The 18,240-nt window shown below is 25.2% G+C and overlaps 1 protein-coding gene and 1 non-coding gene across 2 annotated transcripts; both read right to left on the bottom strand.

Moving 5' to 3' along the window:
* Positions 1–638: 638 nt before the first annotated feature.
* Positions 639–7,081, bottom strand: LOC101251445 (agamous-like MADS-box protein AGL62). The gene is made up of 3 exons (XM_069290731.1): positions 5,440–7,081; positions 5,144–5,178; positions 639–1,314 (listed from the first exon to the last, which is right to left on the bottom strand). The coding sequence occupies exons 2-3, from the start codon at positions 5,151–5,153 to the stop codon at positions 779–781; spliced, it is 546 nt and encodes a 181-aa protein (XP_069146832.1). The 5' UTR covers positions 5,154–5,178; positions 5,440–7,081; the 3' UTR covers positions 639–778.
* MIR172b (microRNA MIR172b) lies at positions 6,007–6,141 on the bottom strand. Its single transcript, NR_108002.1, is given in 1 exon segment — positions 6,007–6,141. It is a non-coding gene; the product is annotated as a microRNA MIR172b (primary transcript).
* Positions 7,082–18,240: the final 11,159 nt, after the last annotated feature.

Below are 18,240 nucleotides of genomic sequence, written 5' to 3'. Positions count from 1 at the left end.
CTAATAATATGAAATTTAATGTTTATAATAAAGTAATATTAGTAAGTTTGTATCATACATTAATATGTTTAGAACGTGAACTTATGAATGTCACAATCCAAAATATTTTATATAATTTTTTCTGATTAACAAGAATATTTAATGACTATACATATTTTGAAAGTATAATTTTTGTATCCATTTACTTTAGGTGTAGAAGTAATTAATTTGGACGTTCCTCAAATTGTTAAATATACAAACATCTAAGAATTAAAAAAAAAAGTATTAACTACAAAGTTTAGAAAATTAAATTAATTAATTAATTATCAGGTGGTTAAATTTAAAAGTAAGATACAAAATTTGTTGTATCAATTTATAATATCATCATATTATAAGTGTATGAGAGTGATTTAAAGCTATTTGACAAGATTTTATTTCTTTTTTTAAAGCTATTTGACAAGATTTCGAAGTACTATGTTTGTATGAATATTTTATTGAAAAAATTCAAAATTCAAAGTTGAATAATCCAAGTTTTATTGGTTTGGAGTTTGTAAATTTAAAAATCCGACACAAATAATTTAATTTGATATTGAAAAACCCGAATTAACCGGGTCATGTACACCCCAAATTTAATGTCGATGAATAGTAAAATTACAACATAGCAAACAAAAGACATGTCTATTTTTTATTTCATATAAAAAAGCATAATCAATTATATATGATTTAAAAATCATATATAAAAGTACAACTATAACAAAATTTAAAAAGTCTTAAAAATTGAAATAAAACGAAACTTTTTTTATTTAGGAGCTAAGGCATCTCCAAAGGTACTGTAGGGAAATGGTACGTTACGCTCCTTTAGTTCGATAGCTAGCTGTTCCGCTTCCATATAGCCGATCTCAATTTTTTCGATGAAATTCTGATACACAGAGGGATTCAAATTTTCATATGAAATTCCCGTGTCTAGGCTTTTTTCGCGTTTTTTCTCTTCTTCAAACTCTTCTTCAATCTCCATTAGAGCCAACGCCCCCTCTCTAATAGCATTTCGACGATGTACACTGAGGGAGCCAGTGTCATCAAGGTTTTGTGGAGGATTCACGTCCATAAACTTATCCAGAACTGAATTGACACAAGGGTACCCAATCGAGTAAACACAAGTTTCGTCGTCAGGGGAAAAAACTACCGTGGCATTTGGACTGTCGCAAAGCATTGATAACTCACTTTCTTTCTTAAAAAGGCCATAACGCCTTTTAGAGAATGTGACACTCCTCTTCTTTTTGTTTTCTATCTTTTCAATGCGGATTCTTCTGCGACCAAGCCTTGCCATGATTAAATCTGATATAATAAAATAAGAAAAAAAACTCATTTTAGTTTAAATTAACAGATAGTACAATGAACATTATTCTATTAATAAATATATGTATTTGCAAAAGAATTAACAACAATATATAAGGAAAAAAAAATACAAAACAAACTTGATAGCTCAAAATGCACTTCTTCAATATAATAGTTGTTTTTGTAACTTGCAAGGAATAATAACTTTAACAGTTGAATTTATAGGGAAAAAAGTCAAGATTGATTTAAAACAAATCTAAGAAGTAAGGTAAGTAACATTTTAATATAAAGAAAGTAAATCTAAGAAGTAAGGTTAAGGTAAGTAATAATTTAATATAAAGAAAGTAAACCTAAGAAGTAAGGCAAGTAAAACTCTCTCTGTTTAAAAAAAATATTATTTCGTTTGACTTAAAATGGAGTTTAAGAAAGGAGAGTAAACTTTAATCTTGTGGTCTTAAACATGTCACGTGGAAAATTAAAGTTAAACTGATATAAAAAAAAAGAAATCATTCTTTTTGAAACAGATTAAAAAGAAAACATAATCATTCTTTTTTAAATAAAGGAGTAACATCATTTCATATTATTTGTTTCCATGATTATATAATAAAGAAACAAATTAACTATTCTATTTTCCATGTAAGGTAACAAATCTCAAAAGCTTATGTAAGTACATATAGTAAGTAAGCGTATAACACTTGATAAAAGGAAAAATACATTGATAAAGCTAAACAAAAATAGTTATAGTGTGTCTAAAAAATTCTACATGATATACCTAGTCTAATTTGCATTGCTTTGATTTGGTTGCCTGTTTTAATTTGTTTATTGATTGTGAATCATGTATTATAAAATAAATAGTTATAGTGTGTCTAAATAACTATATGATATATACCTAATCTAACTAACATAAATTGTTTTAATTTTAATGTTATCCTAGTTTATTTTCATCAAATAATAAGTTTATTTTAATGAAGGTGTTATCGATGGGATACATAATCTTTTCAAATATTAAATTATCCTAATTTATGCTTGTTTTTAGACAATAGTATATTTCTATGTAACTAACTTGAAATATGATACCATTAGTGAAAATACATGTAATTATTTTATTTATATACATACATACATATATATATATATATATATATATAAAATAAAATTATTTAATCTTTTATCTATATAAATACGCTTTTTTATATTCGTTTATTAGAATTTAACCAATACCAATATATCAAATGCCTTTAGACATAAAGGATTTAAATATGTACTACAAAATCTCCTAAAATGACCTTATTGGTATTGTCATCTCTTCTTCAAATCAATGGACCACAACCCCCCACCCCCACCCCAACCCCCCACCCCACCCCACCCCACCCCACAAAATCAATGGACCAGTTAGTACTACCACTGCTGTTTCTGCTTCCAATCACTTTAAATATATGTGGATGTAAAGGAAGAAAAAAAAACTAAGCCAAATGCTCTAAGTATCAAAGTCCATTTTCTAGTATAGATCATGTAGTGTGGCTAATTAATCATTGATCTTAGCCTAGAAACATTTGTATATAGTCTAGACAGATATTATTGGAGGTGGGGGTCGGTCATGTCGAGGTAGAGGAGTGGGATGGTGGGGTGAAGATGAGATGTGTTGCAGGGTAGGGAAGACATAACGTGAAATGTTGCTCGTGGAAAATTTATTTCTCCTACGTCAACCAAGGAAGTTATTTTTTTCATTTGTAAGAAATTTATATTCTTAAATAAAATATTTTTTCAAAAATTTTAACCAGTTAAATATATCTATATAAAAAAAATAGATTCGAAAAATAGTTTCCTCCTTATCAAACATATCCAAAAAGAAACTGAAAGAAGGAAACTAGTGCCATGTTTCTTAATTATTTTACTTCCATGCATTATTGAGAACCAGGATATATATGAAAATGATAATTGTTAATTCACATATGATACTTATGTTAATTCAAATATTTTAGTAATTAAAAATAAAATAAAATTATGTATAATTTAATTATGATGAAGTGATAAATATGTACGTGAAAAACGCATGTTGCTTTCGTTTATTTAAGAAAAACACATCTAGTGCTGATAGGTAGAAAATTCTTAAGCTCATTAGTTTAGAATTAATATTTTTTACATAAAACATAAATTTATGCTTAAATAAATTATTAAACTCATAAAACTTAAATCTTGAATTAGCTAAATATTATTCCTTCACTTTACATTTAATTTTAACCTATTTTCAACAGTCTCCATTTCAAACTTAACTTCTAAAACCCCATTTAATTTTCTCCAGTTTAAATGTATATATAAGTTAATTAATTTCTTCTTATATGTTTTGAATTTAATAGACAAAGTTACTTGTTATATATGGTGACAGATGACTAATATCATGTAAAATTAATTAAGATGTACGAAAACTGATTCAAATATCACGATTATATAAAAAAAAAATTTATATAATTATGTCAATATTGAATTACCGTAAAAGTCCATGACGGAGAAAAAAAATTATGATCTTGCTAGGCTAGATTTTATTACAACACAAATTCAACCTAGTGCTTAATGGATTGATGAATCAGATTTTTGTGTTGAGAAAAAAAATGTAATTTTTATGCAAATAGAAATTAGACAAATTAGGAGGAGAAATACTAGAAATGTAATATAGGGAATTTTGCATTATGACAAAAGAAAAAGGACAAGTAGAAAGTGGGAAAGCAATTAAAAAAAATCAATGAATTTTCATGCAATTGGGGTGATTTAATTGAAAGGTGACAAATACACTTCAGTCAACAAGTGACATAAGGTCCCTTTGAGACATTAAATAAAATTAGAACGATACAGAATAACTAATATAATTTCTTCGTAAAAATATCAAGTATATATATATATATAAATATGATGACTAAAAAAATTGATGGAAAATGTAATACAACTCTTTTAAGATGATTAATTGGTTACACTAGAAAAGATCAGAGTATGACTTGTTATTTAAAGATACTGTCTGCTTTGAGATGAGTCTGTATACTTCTTTTAAAAAGTCTCACATCATTATTTCATATTTACATAATATTTTTCTAAAAAAATTCAACTATTGATGTAAACTTTATTTACGTACTCAATAATTTCTCTATCATGTTAAGTCATTCTATGTGACTCGATATATCAATTTTCGAGATTCATTATGTATCACTCACACGATCGAGCATTATGAACATCGAAGCCTAGCGTTGGCTTTTTCTTGTCATGTGTGCATATGTCCAAGCTACCTTTAGTAATATATGGTGAAGGCAGTAAATTAAATGAAGCATCATATCATTACTCTGATATCTCCATACTTATATCGTACAATAGTAACTTTTTAGGTCATCTTTTAGCAAGTTGTGTGGATCATCGGTTGCATTTGCTCTATTCAATTGTATATTTACTAAAAAACAATCTAATGCACAAATTATTTTGTATTTATCAAAAAGAGTGTGAGAGTGTAATGTAGACATATTGATCCTACTATGACTCACGGCTCAAATTCATAACCTGTAAAATTGAAATAAATTTTGCTGTTATTCTAAAACTCCGCTTCTTATGGTTGATAAAAACTCTTTTGAGGCAAAATCCAGCCTAATAATGACAATTGACAAGCACTAAATTCATGATTTTGCACACACTCAAAATTCACAAAAATCCATGAAGCAGCAAGTTCCCATATAAAATGTTTCATTGATTCAACAGACAAAAAAACATAATTATTTTTCATTTTCCCATGAAATACTTAAAAATTATATTTTGAAAAAAAAAAGAAAAGAATTTGGCAACTTAAACTAACCTCTTCCCATGAGAAGTTTTCTCCAACTCCTTGACCTAAAAAAAAATTAGGTTTAAAAATGACATTAGTTATATATATACAAACAATATAATCCATTAATTATATTATGATTAATGTATTTTAACATGTTACGCTCTCTGTTTCAATCTATCTTAGTTTGATTTAAAGAATAACAATTAAACTAATTATTCGTGAATTTAGATACAAAATTTTTAATTTTAAACACGCTAACTTCAGATAATAACTAGATAGTAAATCGATGCGCGCTTGTGATAAAATTTAGTATTACTACATACCTTATAATAGTCGATTTGATTGTGTAAATATACTTTTCGTACCGAATCTGTGTAAGATAGAGAAATTACAGATCTGCAGTCTCAAAATAAACAAAGAATCTATTTTTTCACCTGTTAGAATTTTTTTTAAAATAAAACTAAAATTGGTACATATATATATATAAATAGATATATAACTGACAAGAATATTTACTAATAAAGTACTGAAAAATACAGTAAAATAAAATAAAGGGAAATTAAATCCATTTAATCATATATCTCCAGGTACAAATAATTTGAGCATCCGTACTATTACTTTAGCTTAGAGAGTGATGGAGCAAAGCTAGGGGGACGAAAGAATTCATTTCATCGAAAAAAAATCACATAAAATAATATAAAAACGTCAAAAAAATATTATTATATAAATAATAAATATTGAATCTTATGAAAATTCTGTCTCCACGACTCATAATTTGTTTAGAGCGGAGGCAGAAGAGATTCATCCGAACCCCTGTATATACAAAACCCTATTGGATATTAAGTATCCTTAAAAATTCTGACTCTGTCACCGATAGTTATTTATTGCTGATGCAGCATCATCAAGATTCTCACTTTGAAATAAATAGACATAGTCATGATATATTATATTTTTCATTTCAAATTAAAGCTACATATTTAACCTTGCCTCTTAATTTTCATGTATGAATCTTGATGATGCTACATCTGCAAACAACAACTGTGTTGATTATTCGATTGATCGATAAGCCTGATTCAAATTCAAAAATTCTATTTTCTCTGTATCGTTTCAATATTATTGAATATCTAAAAAAATGGACCACAAACCCTAAATTAAATAAATGCTTCAAATAGGATATATATTTATAGGGTACAAATCCAAGTACATATATATACATATTCTTAGATACAATAGTAAGATCTAAATTAAGAAGAATATACACTATCTAAGACTTCAAAACAAAAAAAAATATTTTTTTTGAAAAAACTTTATGTGTAGATTGGATTTGTTCAAAAGTTTCATCATATATAACTTGAACACAATCTTTTTATTGAAGAAGCAAGCTAAATCAATACACTAAGAAATGATTTTTTTTTATTAAAAATAAAAACTAAAACTAAAACTCATAGAAACATATATATTTTCAATATCACTAGCAAATAAATAATAGAAAAATATATCTAAAAATATAATTGGTAAGAAACAAGCTAAATCAATACACTAAGATTTATTTATTTTTTTAAAAAAGAAAAAAGATAAAATAAAAACATATATTATCAAAATCACTAGCAAATAATTACTAATAGAAAAATCTAGCTAAAAAAGTTAAATATAACTAATGAAGACAAGCAAAAACAACACACTAAGAAATTGATTTAAGAAAAAGACATAGAATCAAAATAAAACACAAAAACAAAAACTTATATTAACATATATATCTAGATCACTAGCAAATAAATATAGAAAAAATAACTCAAAAAAAAAAACAAAAAAAATAAGATGTACTATAGAGGAAATTAACCATACTACATAGATCCAAAAGATTTGTAGTATTTCTTTTTTAATTCTTTTCATTTTTAATGAAAGAGTAAGAGAAGATAAAGATGAAAAAAGAGGGGTTAGGAGGCACATAGAGATGGTAACAGTGAGAAAAGGGGATATATATATATATACACACACATAAATGATGCTATTTATTTTTATTTTTTTTATTTTTTCTAATATTAATTTTAAAAAATTATTTTGTTGTGAAAGCTTTTGGATTGGCCCATACTGCAGTAGTTACACCAAACCCTAATTATTTTCTTTGAAGGGAACTCTCACTCAAAGAGGTAGATGCGTGTTTTTTAGAGGCGTATTCAAAATTTAAACTCTATATATTTTTAAAATTTTAGGTTTTTCGCGTTGAATTCATTATATTTTCAAAGTTGTAAGCTCATGTCTACTATGTATTGCAATTTTATTAATTTTTACATGTATATAAACTTATATTCTATGAATAAAGTATTGAATTCAGATAAACCCCAATAGCATTATCGTCGGATTCATATAAAACTTATTAGACTTTCTTTTAATTTTATTAATTTTTGAAATTATTTTTACTTTTGGATGGGCCCATGCTTTTAGTGTGAGGTTGATACCTCATAAGCATTAGTTACACATTGCCATCTTAACTAAACCCTAAATCTTTTTTCTTTTGAAAAATGCTATAGCAAGGGCACCCTCCTTAGTATTATTCTAATATATACAAGTATTTTTTTTAATTTTAATACCATTATTTAATCTGTATTTATTTTTGAAAAATAATCAGACATCTAAACTTTGAAATAATTTAAAATCATATGTTATTTGAAATCATGTATTGTCAAATCTAACTTTAGACAGACAAATATGGTAAAAGTATGACGAAAGTTCAGTAAATAACATCGACATCCATCCATATATAGTTGAAATTCAAAGGAAAACTATTATTTTCCAATGATTTTACTATATGCAACTATTTTTCAATTATTGGAATACTAGCTCTAAAATGGTAAGTAGCAAATTAAAATGCTTCCAAAATATGTTATTAATTATATTAAATTTAATATACAAATACAATTCACTTCCTAAACAACAATCAAACGACCCCAATTTCAAAAAGAAAGATTAAATAAATAAAGCAATTTTCCACAAAAGAACCATAAACATGGGAATAAAAATATATATACTCATATATATATTAAAAAAAGGATCAAATCTAAGGCAAGATATTTTTCAATAATTGGCCAGAATATTTTTAATAAACAAATGAAGTTGAACCACTCACTTAATAAGGTACTTTTATTTGTCTTATAATCTTTTTGAACACCACTAAAACTCTCCTATGTGATACCCACTCACAAAGCTACTGAATTTTTTAATATATTATTCGATATATGATATTTATATTGAATCTCTATTAAATTTAAATTGACAGATTATAATATCCTTTGTTATTTAATTTATGTGAAAAAAGGTTTAGAAAATGAAAAAAAGATAAAATTACTTATTTTTACTTTTTAGTCTAAGAAAAAAAAAAAAATTTATGCCTTATTTTGTTACTCATAATTATCACAACGTCTAAATTATGGATCGGTTGTTATAAGGAAAAAAAAGTAAAAATAAAATAATGTAAAAGTTGGAGACGAGAAATTTTATTTTCACGGTGTCACACCAGAAAAAAAAAAACCTGAATGAATTAAATATATTTTTTGTGTAAGGTGTTAGATTTATTTTAGATTCTCTCTGCCATCAAAGCCTCCATTTTTTTATTTATGAATTATGTCATAAAAAATATCATCTGTTTTCTTTTAAAAAAAAGTCACTAACCTGTAGTTATATTACAAAATGTTACAATGGAGCATTTAACATATGATATTTTTTTTTAAAAAAAAAAAGGTATATATGATATAAATTATGGAAATGTTATGTGTGTATTTTTAAGTGATTATAAGTCAATTATTTAAAATATGTAACCTCCAAATTTGATTATACAGATTAATCTTAATAAGTTGTAAAATTCAAACATATTTTTATTAATTTTGATATCTAATGAGCGAACAAATATACTTACAAAAATAAATTTTGTAACAATTTAAATCGAAAGTATTTAGTAAAAATACTTTAACATGTATTAAGTGCTCAATTAAAATAAATCATAATCGGAATGACTTTGTAAAATTCATTGATGAGTTTAAGTGTTTGTTAATTTGTTTGACCTAATTTTATCATGTAAAATTTTTTGAACTTTATAATGATTATTTTTTTAAAAAGAGAAGATTAATTACGGAAATTTCACATTTTAGTTTACTTATTATCATTATCTCCTATAAGTTTTATAACTTTTCAAAATTTCTCATTTTCACGCATCATATTAATGTATCTCGCGCATCAGATTAGTGTATCTTGCGCACCAAATTAATGTATTAGTGTATCATGAACAAAATGTATTTCGCGCATCAGATTAGTGTATCTCACGCATCAAATTAATGTATCTCATGCATTAGATCAATGTATCAACATTTATATTATTATGTTTGTTTTGAGCAATTTTTATAATTATAAACTTTTAAGAAATAAATCGTAATTTTCCTGTAATTTATATATGTATAAAAAAACACTCTACCTGAAGTTTGATCATTTGTCCGTACAGACAACTGCAAGCTTTACTAGTTGCTTTCTGTATTCTTCTTTAATGTCAGAAAAATAAAAGTATTTTTTTCCCATACGATTTTTTATATTTATTTATATTATAATTTAATTAATTTAAATTTGTGTAAAAAAATTTAAAATGAAATATTTCTTATAAAAAATAAAAATTACCATCATAATTTAAGTTCAAGGCCTTTAATTAAAGATGATTTACATAAATATGAACTACTATAGTATACATTAAGTAATTATTTATTTTAACATAATTGATGTGTATATATTAGTCTAAGAGATCCAAATCTAAATGTAACCTAGCATATATGTAGGAGGAACAATTTAATAAATAACAATAATTTGTATTATTTATTATGGTTATTAAATGGAGAAAGTGGCTATCTCCTATGATCTCATAATTTATGAGGTAGATAACCTTTAATTGTAGTCACTCAACTATAATAATCATACGTATTATTAGAAGCGAAATCAAAATTTTAATTTAATGTAATTTAAATTTTAATTTGATAATGGCGTAGCTAATTTTATTTGGACACCATTCATCCGAAAATTATATCGTATCTACTAATAAAATGATAATAAAAATAGCTAAATATAACATATTTTTAAACAAATTCACTTTAATACTTAAACGTCCCTCGTGAAATTTCTGACTCTGCTGATTTTCAACTTTGCTCTTACATATTCTCACTTTTAAGTTGGTGTGTGTATGTAGTCTAAGAGATCCAATGAGCAAATTAATATTAAATAACAACAATTTGTATTATGTATCATGATTATTAAATGGAGAAAGTGGTCCTAAAACTCATTATGTATGAGATAGATAGGCCTCAAATGGTAATCACCAAACTATAATAACTCTACATACTTTAAAGGGCGTAATCAGAATTTTAAATTTTATATATTCTAAATTATAAATTAATAAATTTGAATCATAATAATTATATTTTAAAGCTTATATATATATATATATATATATATATATATATATATATATATATAAATAATAATAATAAAAAAAAATATTAAATTTAATAAAATATAGATTCCTAAACTTATAACTCCATTATGTATCCTTATTTTATGATTTAATACGAATATCGAACATAAATAATTTTTTTTTTGTTTTGGAATTTATGGTCCTCAATGGTTTTTAGGGTATGCCAAAAAGTCATTATTGGGTTGCATGGAATTTAAGTAGGTAAGGTCCTAAAGGGGCTAAAAGTGAAAGAGTGGGGACTATAAGGTACTAAAAGATCAATAAATACACAATTTTGTTTTGTATTTTTCATGATATAAAGTTTATGGGAATTTAGTAGGGTTACCTTCACGTGGGAAGCACGTGGACTTGTTGGGAAAATAATTTTTATATATTTAACAAAAAAAATACTTAGTTCATTTCAATTTATTCGATATATTTTCTCACTTAGTCTGTCTACAAAAAGAATGACTTTTTTCGTTTTTAAGAATTTTTTTAATTTCAATTTTTTCACATCACATGTTTAAGAATAAAATATAGAACAATTTAATATATTTAACGTATTTTTAATTTAAATTATAAAATTTATCGTATTAAATTAATAAAATTTATCATATTAAATCGAAATATGTCAAACAAATAAATTAAAATGTTAAAATGGAGTAGTACATGTGGGCTAAAGTCAAAGTTAAGCATTTGGATTGCTTACCAACCCACCCCCCTACTTACTACCTATAAGAGTGTGGACATGGCTTTATTTCTTAAAAAATATATTCCTCATTTTGTTTTATTTTATACCAAGGTGTTATTTATTATAATATTTTAAAAGTAGTTTAAATTGTTAGCTATGTTAATTTATGGTATTATCCGTGTAACTTTTTAAAATGTATATTGGTTTTAATAAGTATTTATATTCAAAATTAAATGTTTGAATGCTTATATTTAAGATTTTTTTTTATATAAATTTAACTAAATAGAGTATTATTTTATTCGAGGGAAGATAAATTAGGAGTGACATGTTATATAATTTTTATCGCCTAGCGAAAGATGAAATTTATAAGGGATAAATTCTTATTAATAATAGTATTTAATATTTGTGTAGTTTTTTTATTTTTCAATGCATTTTACTATATATTATTTCATTTACTTTGTAACTAAATTTTTTTAAATATAAGTTCACTTCAAATAACTTTTCATTTAAGTTAAAAGTTCATTAATAATAATTTCTCTATACTATAAAAAAATAAATATAAAAATAAGTACAAGATCTTCATATAATTTTACTATTCATAAATTTCACTTACAAAATACCTTTTCACACCATATATTTTCTTATCATATATTTTGGGACTACTTAATAATTAATTTTTCCATGAATTTCTTAAAATATATTTTCCACTTACTTTTACTATATATTTTGACTTAACTATTAATTTTCCTAATACTTCTTATCATATATTTTTCCTTTTAGCATATATTTTAGAACTCCTAAATTCCTTAATTGTTTATTATCATAATATTTTTTATTATATATTTTTTTGGACTACTTAATTATTAAAAAATCTAATGCTTCTTATATTTTTTTTAATCTGTTCTTACAGTATATTTTTAGACTCCTTGATTCCTTAATTATTAATTCTCTAAGTATTTGTTATCATATATTTTGAGATTCTTTAATTATTATAATTTTACTAATACTTCTTTGTCATATATTTTTCTCTTCTACTTGCCATATATTTTAGGACCACTTAGTTCATTTTACCATATATATTCTTATTTCATCTTTCCATATATTATTTTAGAGAAATGGTGACAACCCAATAGTTTCTTGGCCCAATAACATGGAAAGTTGGATCTCATTTTTGTAAGGATGTTTATAGGGCAATTGCCCAAACATATAGCAAATAAAAAGCTCATATTTGTATGCTATAACAGATTTTGCATAATTGTGCTCCATAGCAAACATAAAACTGTATAATTTGCTATACATATACAATTGTATAATTCGCTGGCCTATTTCGCTGCAATTGTATAATTTGTTTTGCATACAGTTGAATCGAATTAAAATGTATGTATATTGCATAATTATAAGTGTATAGCAAGAAGATATATGTTTTTCTCGCTTTATACAAAAACAGAAACACAATATATACACTTCTGTTGTATAAAGCTAGAGAAAATTGTATTTCATTGCAATTGTATAATTCGTTGGCCTTTTTCTCTGCAATATTTGAAGTAAAATATTTGTAAATTGTATAATTAAGTGTATAACACGAAGATATACATTTTTGCATGTGTATATACAATTTTCTCTCGCTTTATACAAAACAGAAACAGAATTATACACTTTTGTGTATAAAGCGAGAATGGAGAGTGGCGAGCGAGATTTTTGGGAGAGAGACGCTGACAAATTTTAGCTAATGTTTGCTATGGAGCATAATTAAATCAAACTCTAGCTATTTCATTTAATTTAGGTTATTAGTTTGCTATTATATACAATTTTCCCATGTTTATATAAAGGAATATTTATACAACTAGGCAAACATAAACACATTCTTATTCCTTAAAATTCTTTTTAGAATAAGAACAATTACTCCAAAAGAAAATTATAAACTTAATTATATATAAAAAAAAAATAGCCAGTTTTTTTCTGTCCTTTTTCACATTTGTCTTCTTGTTCTGATTTATATCAAAAGGACCAGAAAAGATTTCATATCCAAATTTTGAAAGAATAACTGACACATCATCACAATCTATAGATTAAATTGATAAAAAAAAATAAGCCTATTTAATTTGTTGGCAAAAAGAGGATTATCTTTTATTTGTTTGGCATTCGATAGTTATTTTTTTTTTAAAAAAATGTATTTTTCTTGCCCTTATTTTTCTCTAAACACGTGTGATTGCTCCCTTTTTTTCTTGAGAGATAAACTTTATTGTTTTAATATTCTTCTTTTATCTCTCCTTTTTGTTCGTCAATCATTTTATAATAGACTTCTTTTCTTTTTTGTCTTCTTTATTTTCTTGAATTCTTTTTATACGTATATTTGTTTTTCTCCCAAATTTTTAATTCTTCTTTTTAAGTAACTTTGTTTATGAAAATCAAATATAACAATACGTCTATTAATGGATACTTCTAATAATAATCTTTTATATATAATTTTGTTCTTGTCCATTAATTATTGAATTTCATGATTAGTGGAATTGAAGTTTTTTCAATTTTGTTTTTGCGAAAATTTATGTTATTAATCCTTTTTTTTCATTCTAAAATCTTTTTCATATGTATATTTGTTGCTTTTCTATTTTTCTTGTTCTCCTTAATTTACTTTGTTAATGCAAATCACATGTATGCTTATCCATCAATCCTCCCAAAATCTTCTTTTAATATATTATTATGTAGTGTTTTTTTTCCACTTAATTTTGAAATTTCGTGATTTGTGAAATTAGAAAAATTTAAACTTTTTTGGGCAAAAATTTAGGATATAGTATTTGGCATTTTTGTTTTTAATTTCATAGGTAATAAATGTTCTCATAAGATCCTCGTAAAAAAAAGAATGTTGATTTTATTGAATACAAACCAATATATACCAATAAATGTCAATCTCAATTTGAATAAATGTACGTGAATATATAGATAAAAACGAACCAATGTATACATAGTATAGTTACCATATACGTAACAAGAATCACATGTACAATTTATGAATAAAAATTAATTTTCATAGTTATCATATTAACTTCATTCTTGTATTCATTATAGTTATAACCTATAATTGTTGCGAACATTCTTACGTATACATTACAAGTTTATGTATACATGGTACAATTATCGTATACATCAAAAAAATTTACACGCCTATTTTTATGAATTATTTTTTGTGTATACATATATATTTTTTTATGTATATATTATGTAATTGCAACTTCAATTATTCTATAACTTTTGCATACGTGTTATTACATTTTCTAATAAAAAACATTGCCTCTTATATTATTTGATTAATTATTATCAATTATTTGATGATTAATACACATTAATTGAGCATTGATAATATATTTTTTTACCTTAAAAGTAGTCGCGGTCTTTTGATAAATTACTTAAATAATTAAAAAAAGTCCTTCATTAAAAGTTGATATAACCTTTTTTTAATGGATTGATCAAGATTAAATAGTCAGTGTATATTTTATGTATACTCGATATATACTTTATATATAATTAAGCTATATTCAATAATATGAGTATATCATAATGTATAATCAATGTACATTTTTTTTATGGATTTTAGTTAACTATGTTGTATAATATAATTAATCTATATTCTATAACTTTTATCTATTTCTTTTATGCAAGTAAAATATAGCTATATTTGTTGTACACTAATTATTTTATTGTATATATTTGAAATTATCTAATAATTATCTAAGAAAGGTGGAGTATTGTTTTAATAGCAATTTTTCATACCCAATACCCTATTTATCCATAGTTCTATCCCACACTGTGATTCCACAAATTTAAAACGATTTACTTTTAATTTTTTTTTCAAGTTCAAATAAAAGATTTTCCTAAATTCACACTTTTGTGGTTATCTATATCAAGTAAAAATTTTAATTAACGGTAAGTGTATCATAACTATTGTTGGATGAAAGTCGTCCATAAAATATAAAAGAGGTATGTGAATTATTTAACGTAACCATTTTTGGCACATATTTTAGTTATTTAGGATCATTTTACAGGATTTAGACAATTTTCTCCGATTTTCATGTGTGTGGTGATATGAATTTCACACAATATTTTGAAAACCTTTATTGAATCTCCACGTAGGGAATTGGGGGGAGCAATTTGTGAAGCCTCACCATTTTTTTTACATATTTTGGGCATTTACGAGCCATTTTACGAAAATTAGGTACTTTTTTTATTTATTATGCGTGTTAGTCTATAAATATTTTAATTATATGACTTTCAGACAATTTTTACGGAACCTTTATGAAACTCTTTAATAGGGACTAGAAGGAGAAATACATGAAGTCTCACAAACCTTTGCACAGATTTTGGACACTTGGGTTCCATTTTATGAGAATTAGGAAATTCTTTTTTTAGTTTTTGTGTGTTAGCCCATGAATATTTTTGTGATATGACTTTCAAATAATTTTTTTGCATAACATTTTTCAAAACGTTTGTATGGTGTTAGGGGAGCAATATATGAAGCCTAACCTTTTATGATATATTTTGGACATTTAAGAGCCATTTTGCACAATATTTCACGTATTGCTCGTTGAACCCGTATGAGAGTTTTGTAAAAGTTTTGCATTAAAAAATCGTCTGAAAATAATATCACCAGAATATTTATGGGCTATAACACTTTAAGACTAAGAAATTATGTTATTTTGTAAAAATGAATCTTAAATATCTAAAATATGTGAAAAAATGGCGAAGCTTCATGTTTGCTCCTCGTACTCCCTATTGAGAGTTTTGTAAAGGTTTTACAAAAAAATTGTTAAAAAATCATATCACCAAAATTTATGGACTAACATTTAGGAAAAACTAAGTAAATTGTCTAATTCATGTAAAATGGATCCTAAATGCCCAAAATATGTGCAACAACGGTGAGACTTCTCGTACGGGTCCTTCGACTCCCTACGGAGGTTCCATAAAGCTTTTGCAAAAAAAAAAAAGTCATATAAAAGTCGTATCACCAAAATATATATTGATTAAAACGCACACACAAATTGAAAAAATCGCTTAATTCCTTTAAAATGACTCATAAATGTTCGAATATGAAAAAATGGCGAGACTTCAAGTACTGCTCTCCAAACTCCATATGAAGGATTTCATAAAGACTTTGCAAGAAAATCGTTCGGAAGCTATTTCATCAAAAATTTCATGGGCTACACATACGAAAAACTGAGAAAATCACCTAATTCTTGTACAACGGATCCTGAATGCCTAAAATATGTGCAAAAAATGGTGAGACTTCATATATTGTTTTCTCAACTCCCTACAGAGATTTCTGTAAAGGTTTTGCAAAATAATAAATAACATGCATGCAAATTCTAGAAAATTGCCTATTTTTTTGTAAATGATCCCTAAATACCCAAAGTATGTGTAAAAAATAGTGAGACTTTACGAACTTCTTTCCCAACTCCCTATGAAGGTCTCCGTAAAAATTTGTAAAAAATTGTCTTAAGCCATATCATCAAAATATTTATGACCTAAAACACATGAAAACTGAGAAAATCGCATAATTCCTATAAAATGAATCTTAAATGCCCATATAAATGCAAAAATGGTAAGATTTCACGTACAAATCCCTCGAATCCCAAAATGATTTCATGCATGATGCATCATGTATCGAAAATGTATCATGATGTAATGTATCCAAAAGTTATCATAGTACTATCAGTTATCTATGTAATTGTTATTTGCGTTCTAAATCCTGTAATGTCGTATCAAAAATTAATCAATAGTGTAAATTTCACTAATTAATCACATTATTGCATTGATTGCTTGTATTAATTAAGGCCATGTGTATTTAATAGTAACAGTCTAAATTGTATCTTTGATATAAAATTGTGTCAAAACTTTGATATAAATAAGAAAAAAAGTAATATTATGCAATCACATATACTTGATTTCGAAATCACTATTTGAATCATATTAGGAACGAGTAAAAGTTGTCAAGTCTACTCAATTCGAAAAACTTTAAGCCAAATGATATTTGAAGTTAAGATGAATTTCAAACACTATATTTGAAATTATATTTTCTTAAAACGTTCAAATATGTTTATCTAAAATTAGACTTTATTAAAATTAACTTTGAAAGTGACACCTCTAAAGTCATTACAAAGTAAGTAAATGTGAGTTTTCTTCTTTGTTAATTTAAAGTTCAAGTTCAATATTCAAATGATTCTTTCTTTTTGTTTTGATTTATAAGTATATATGGTCCAAAGCTATTTCATAATTCAATATTATATTTTGTGGCGGTAAATGAATAGCTTGAGTTGAGTATGGACGAGTTAAAATAATTTGAACAAAAACGAATTGAATTTTCAACCCCCATATATACACACTTTTCCAACACTAATCCTATTGTACATAACTTTTGTAGCATTTCATTTAGGAAAAGTTTTGCAAATAGCAGTAAAAACAACTTCATTAGGCTTTATAGCTATCGTTTGCTAATTACGATTCTTAGCTACATGTTAGAGGCGGAGAAACGAGCGAAGAGAGGGATGAGAGAGGTGAGCCGAAGAGGGCAGAGATTAGAGAGAGGTGGATTATAATTATATATTTGCTGACTTATACATGTATATTGATTATATAATTATATATGTAACTGATATACATATGTATTTGTATATCTTTACAAGTTAGACTGGAAGAGAGAGGAGAGACTAGAAACAGAGGACAAAGAATGAAAGAAAACAAATTGTATTTGTATATCTATCATATTATTGTATATGTATATGTATAATTTGTATATATATAAGAGAGAAGAGAGAAGAGGGAGGAAGATAGGAGAGAGGCACACATAATTATAGCTAAAACAGAGTCTGCGAGTTATAATTAATTTAAATTATAACTATAATAGCTAATTAACTAGTATATATATATATATATTTATCCGCGTAATTTTCTCATTTC

This window comes from Solanum lycopersicum, chromosome 11 (assembly GCF_036512215.1).
Source record: "Solanum lycopersicum chromosome 11, SLM_r2.1".
NCBI classification, from domain to species: domain Eukaryota; kingdom Viridiplantae; phylum Streptophyta; class Magnoliopsida; order Solanales; family Solanaceae; genus Solanum; species Solanum lycopersicum.
The sequence above is the reverse complement of the archived record's forward strand: the minus strand, read 5'-3'. Positions and strand labels throughout refer to the sequence as shown.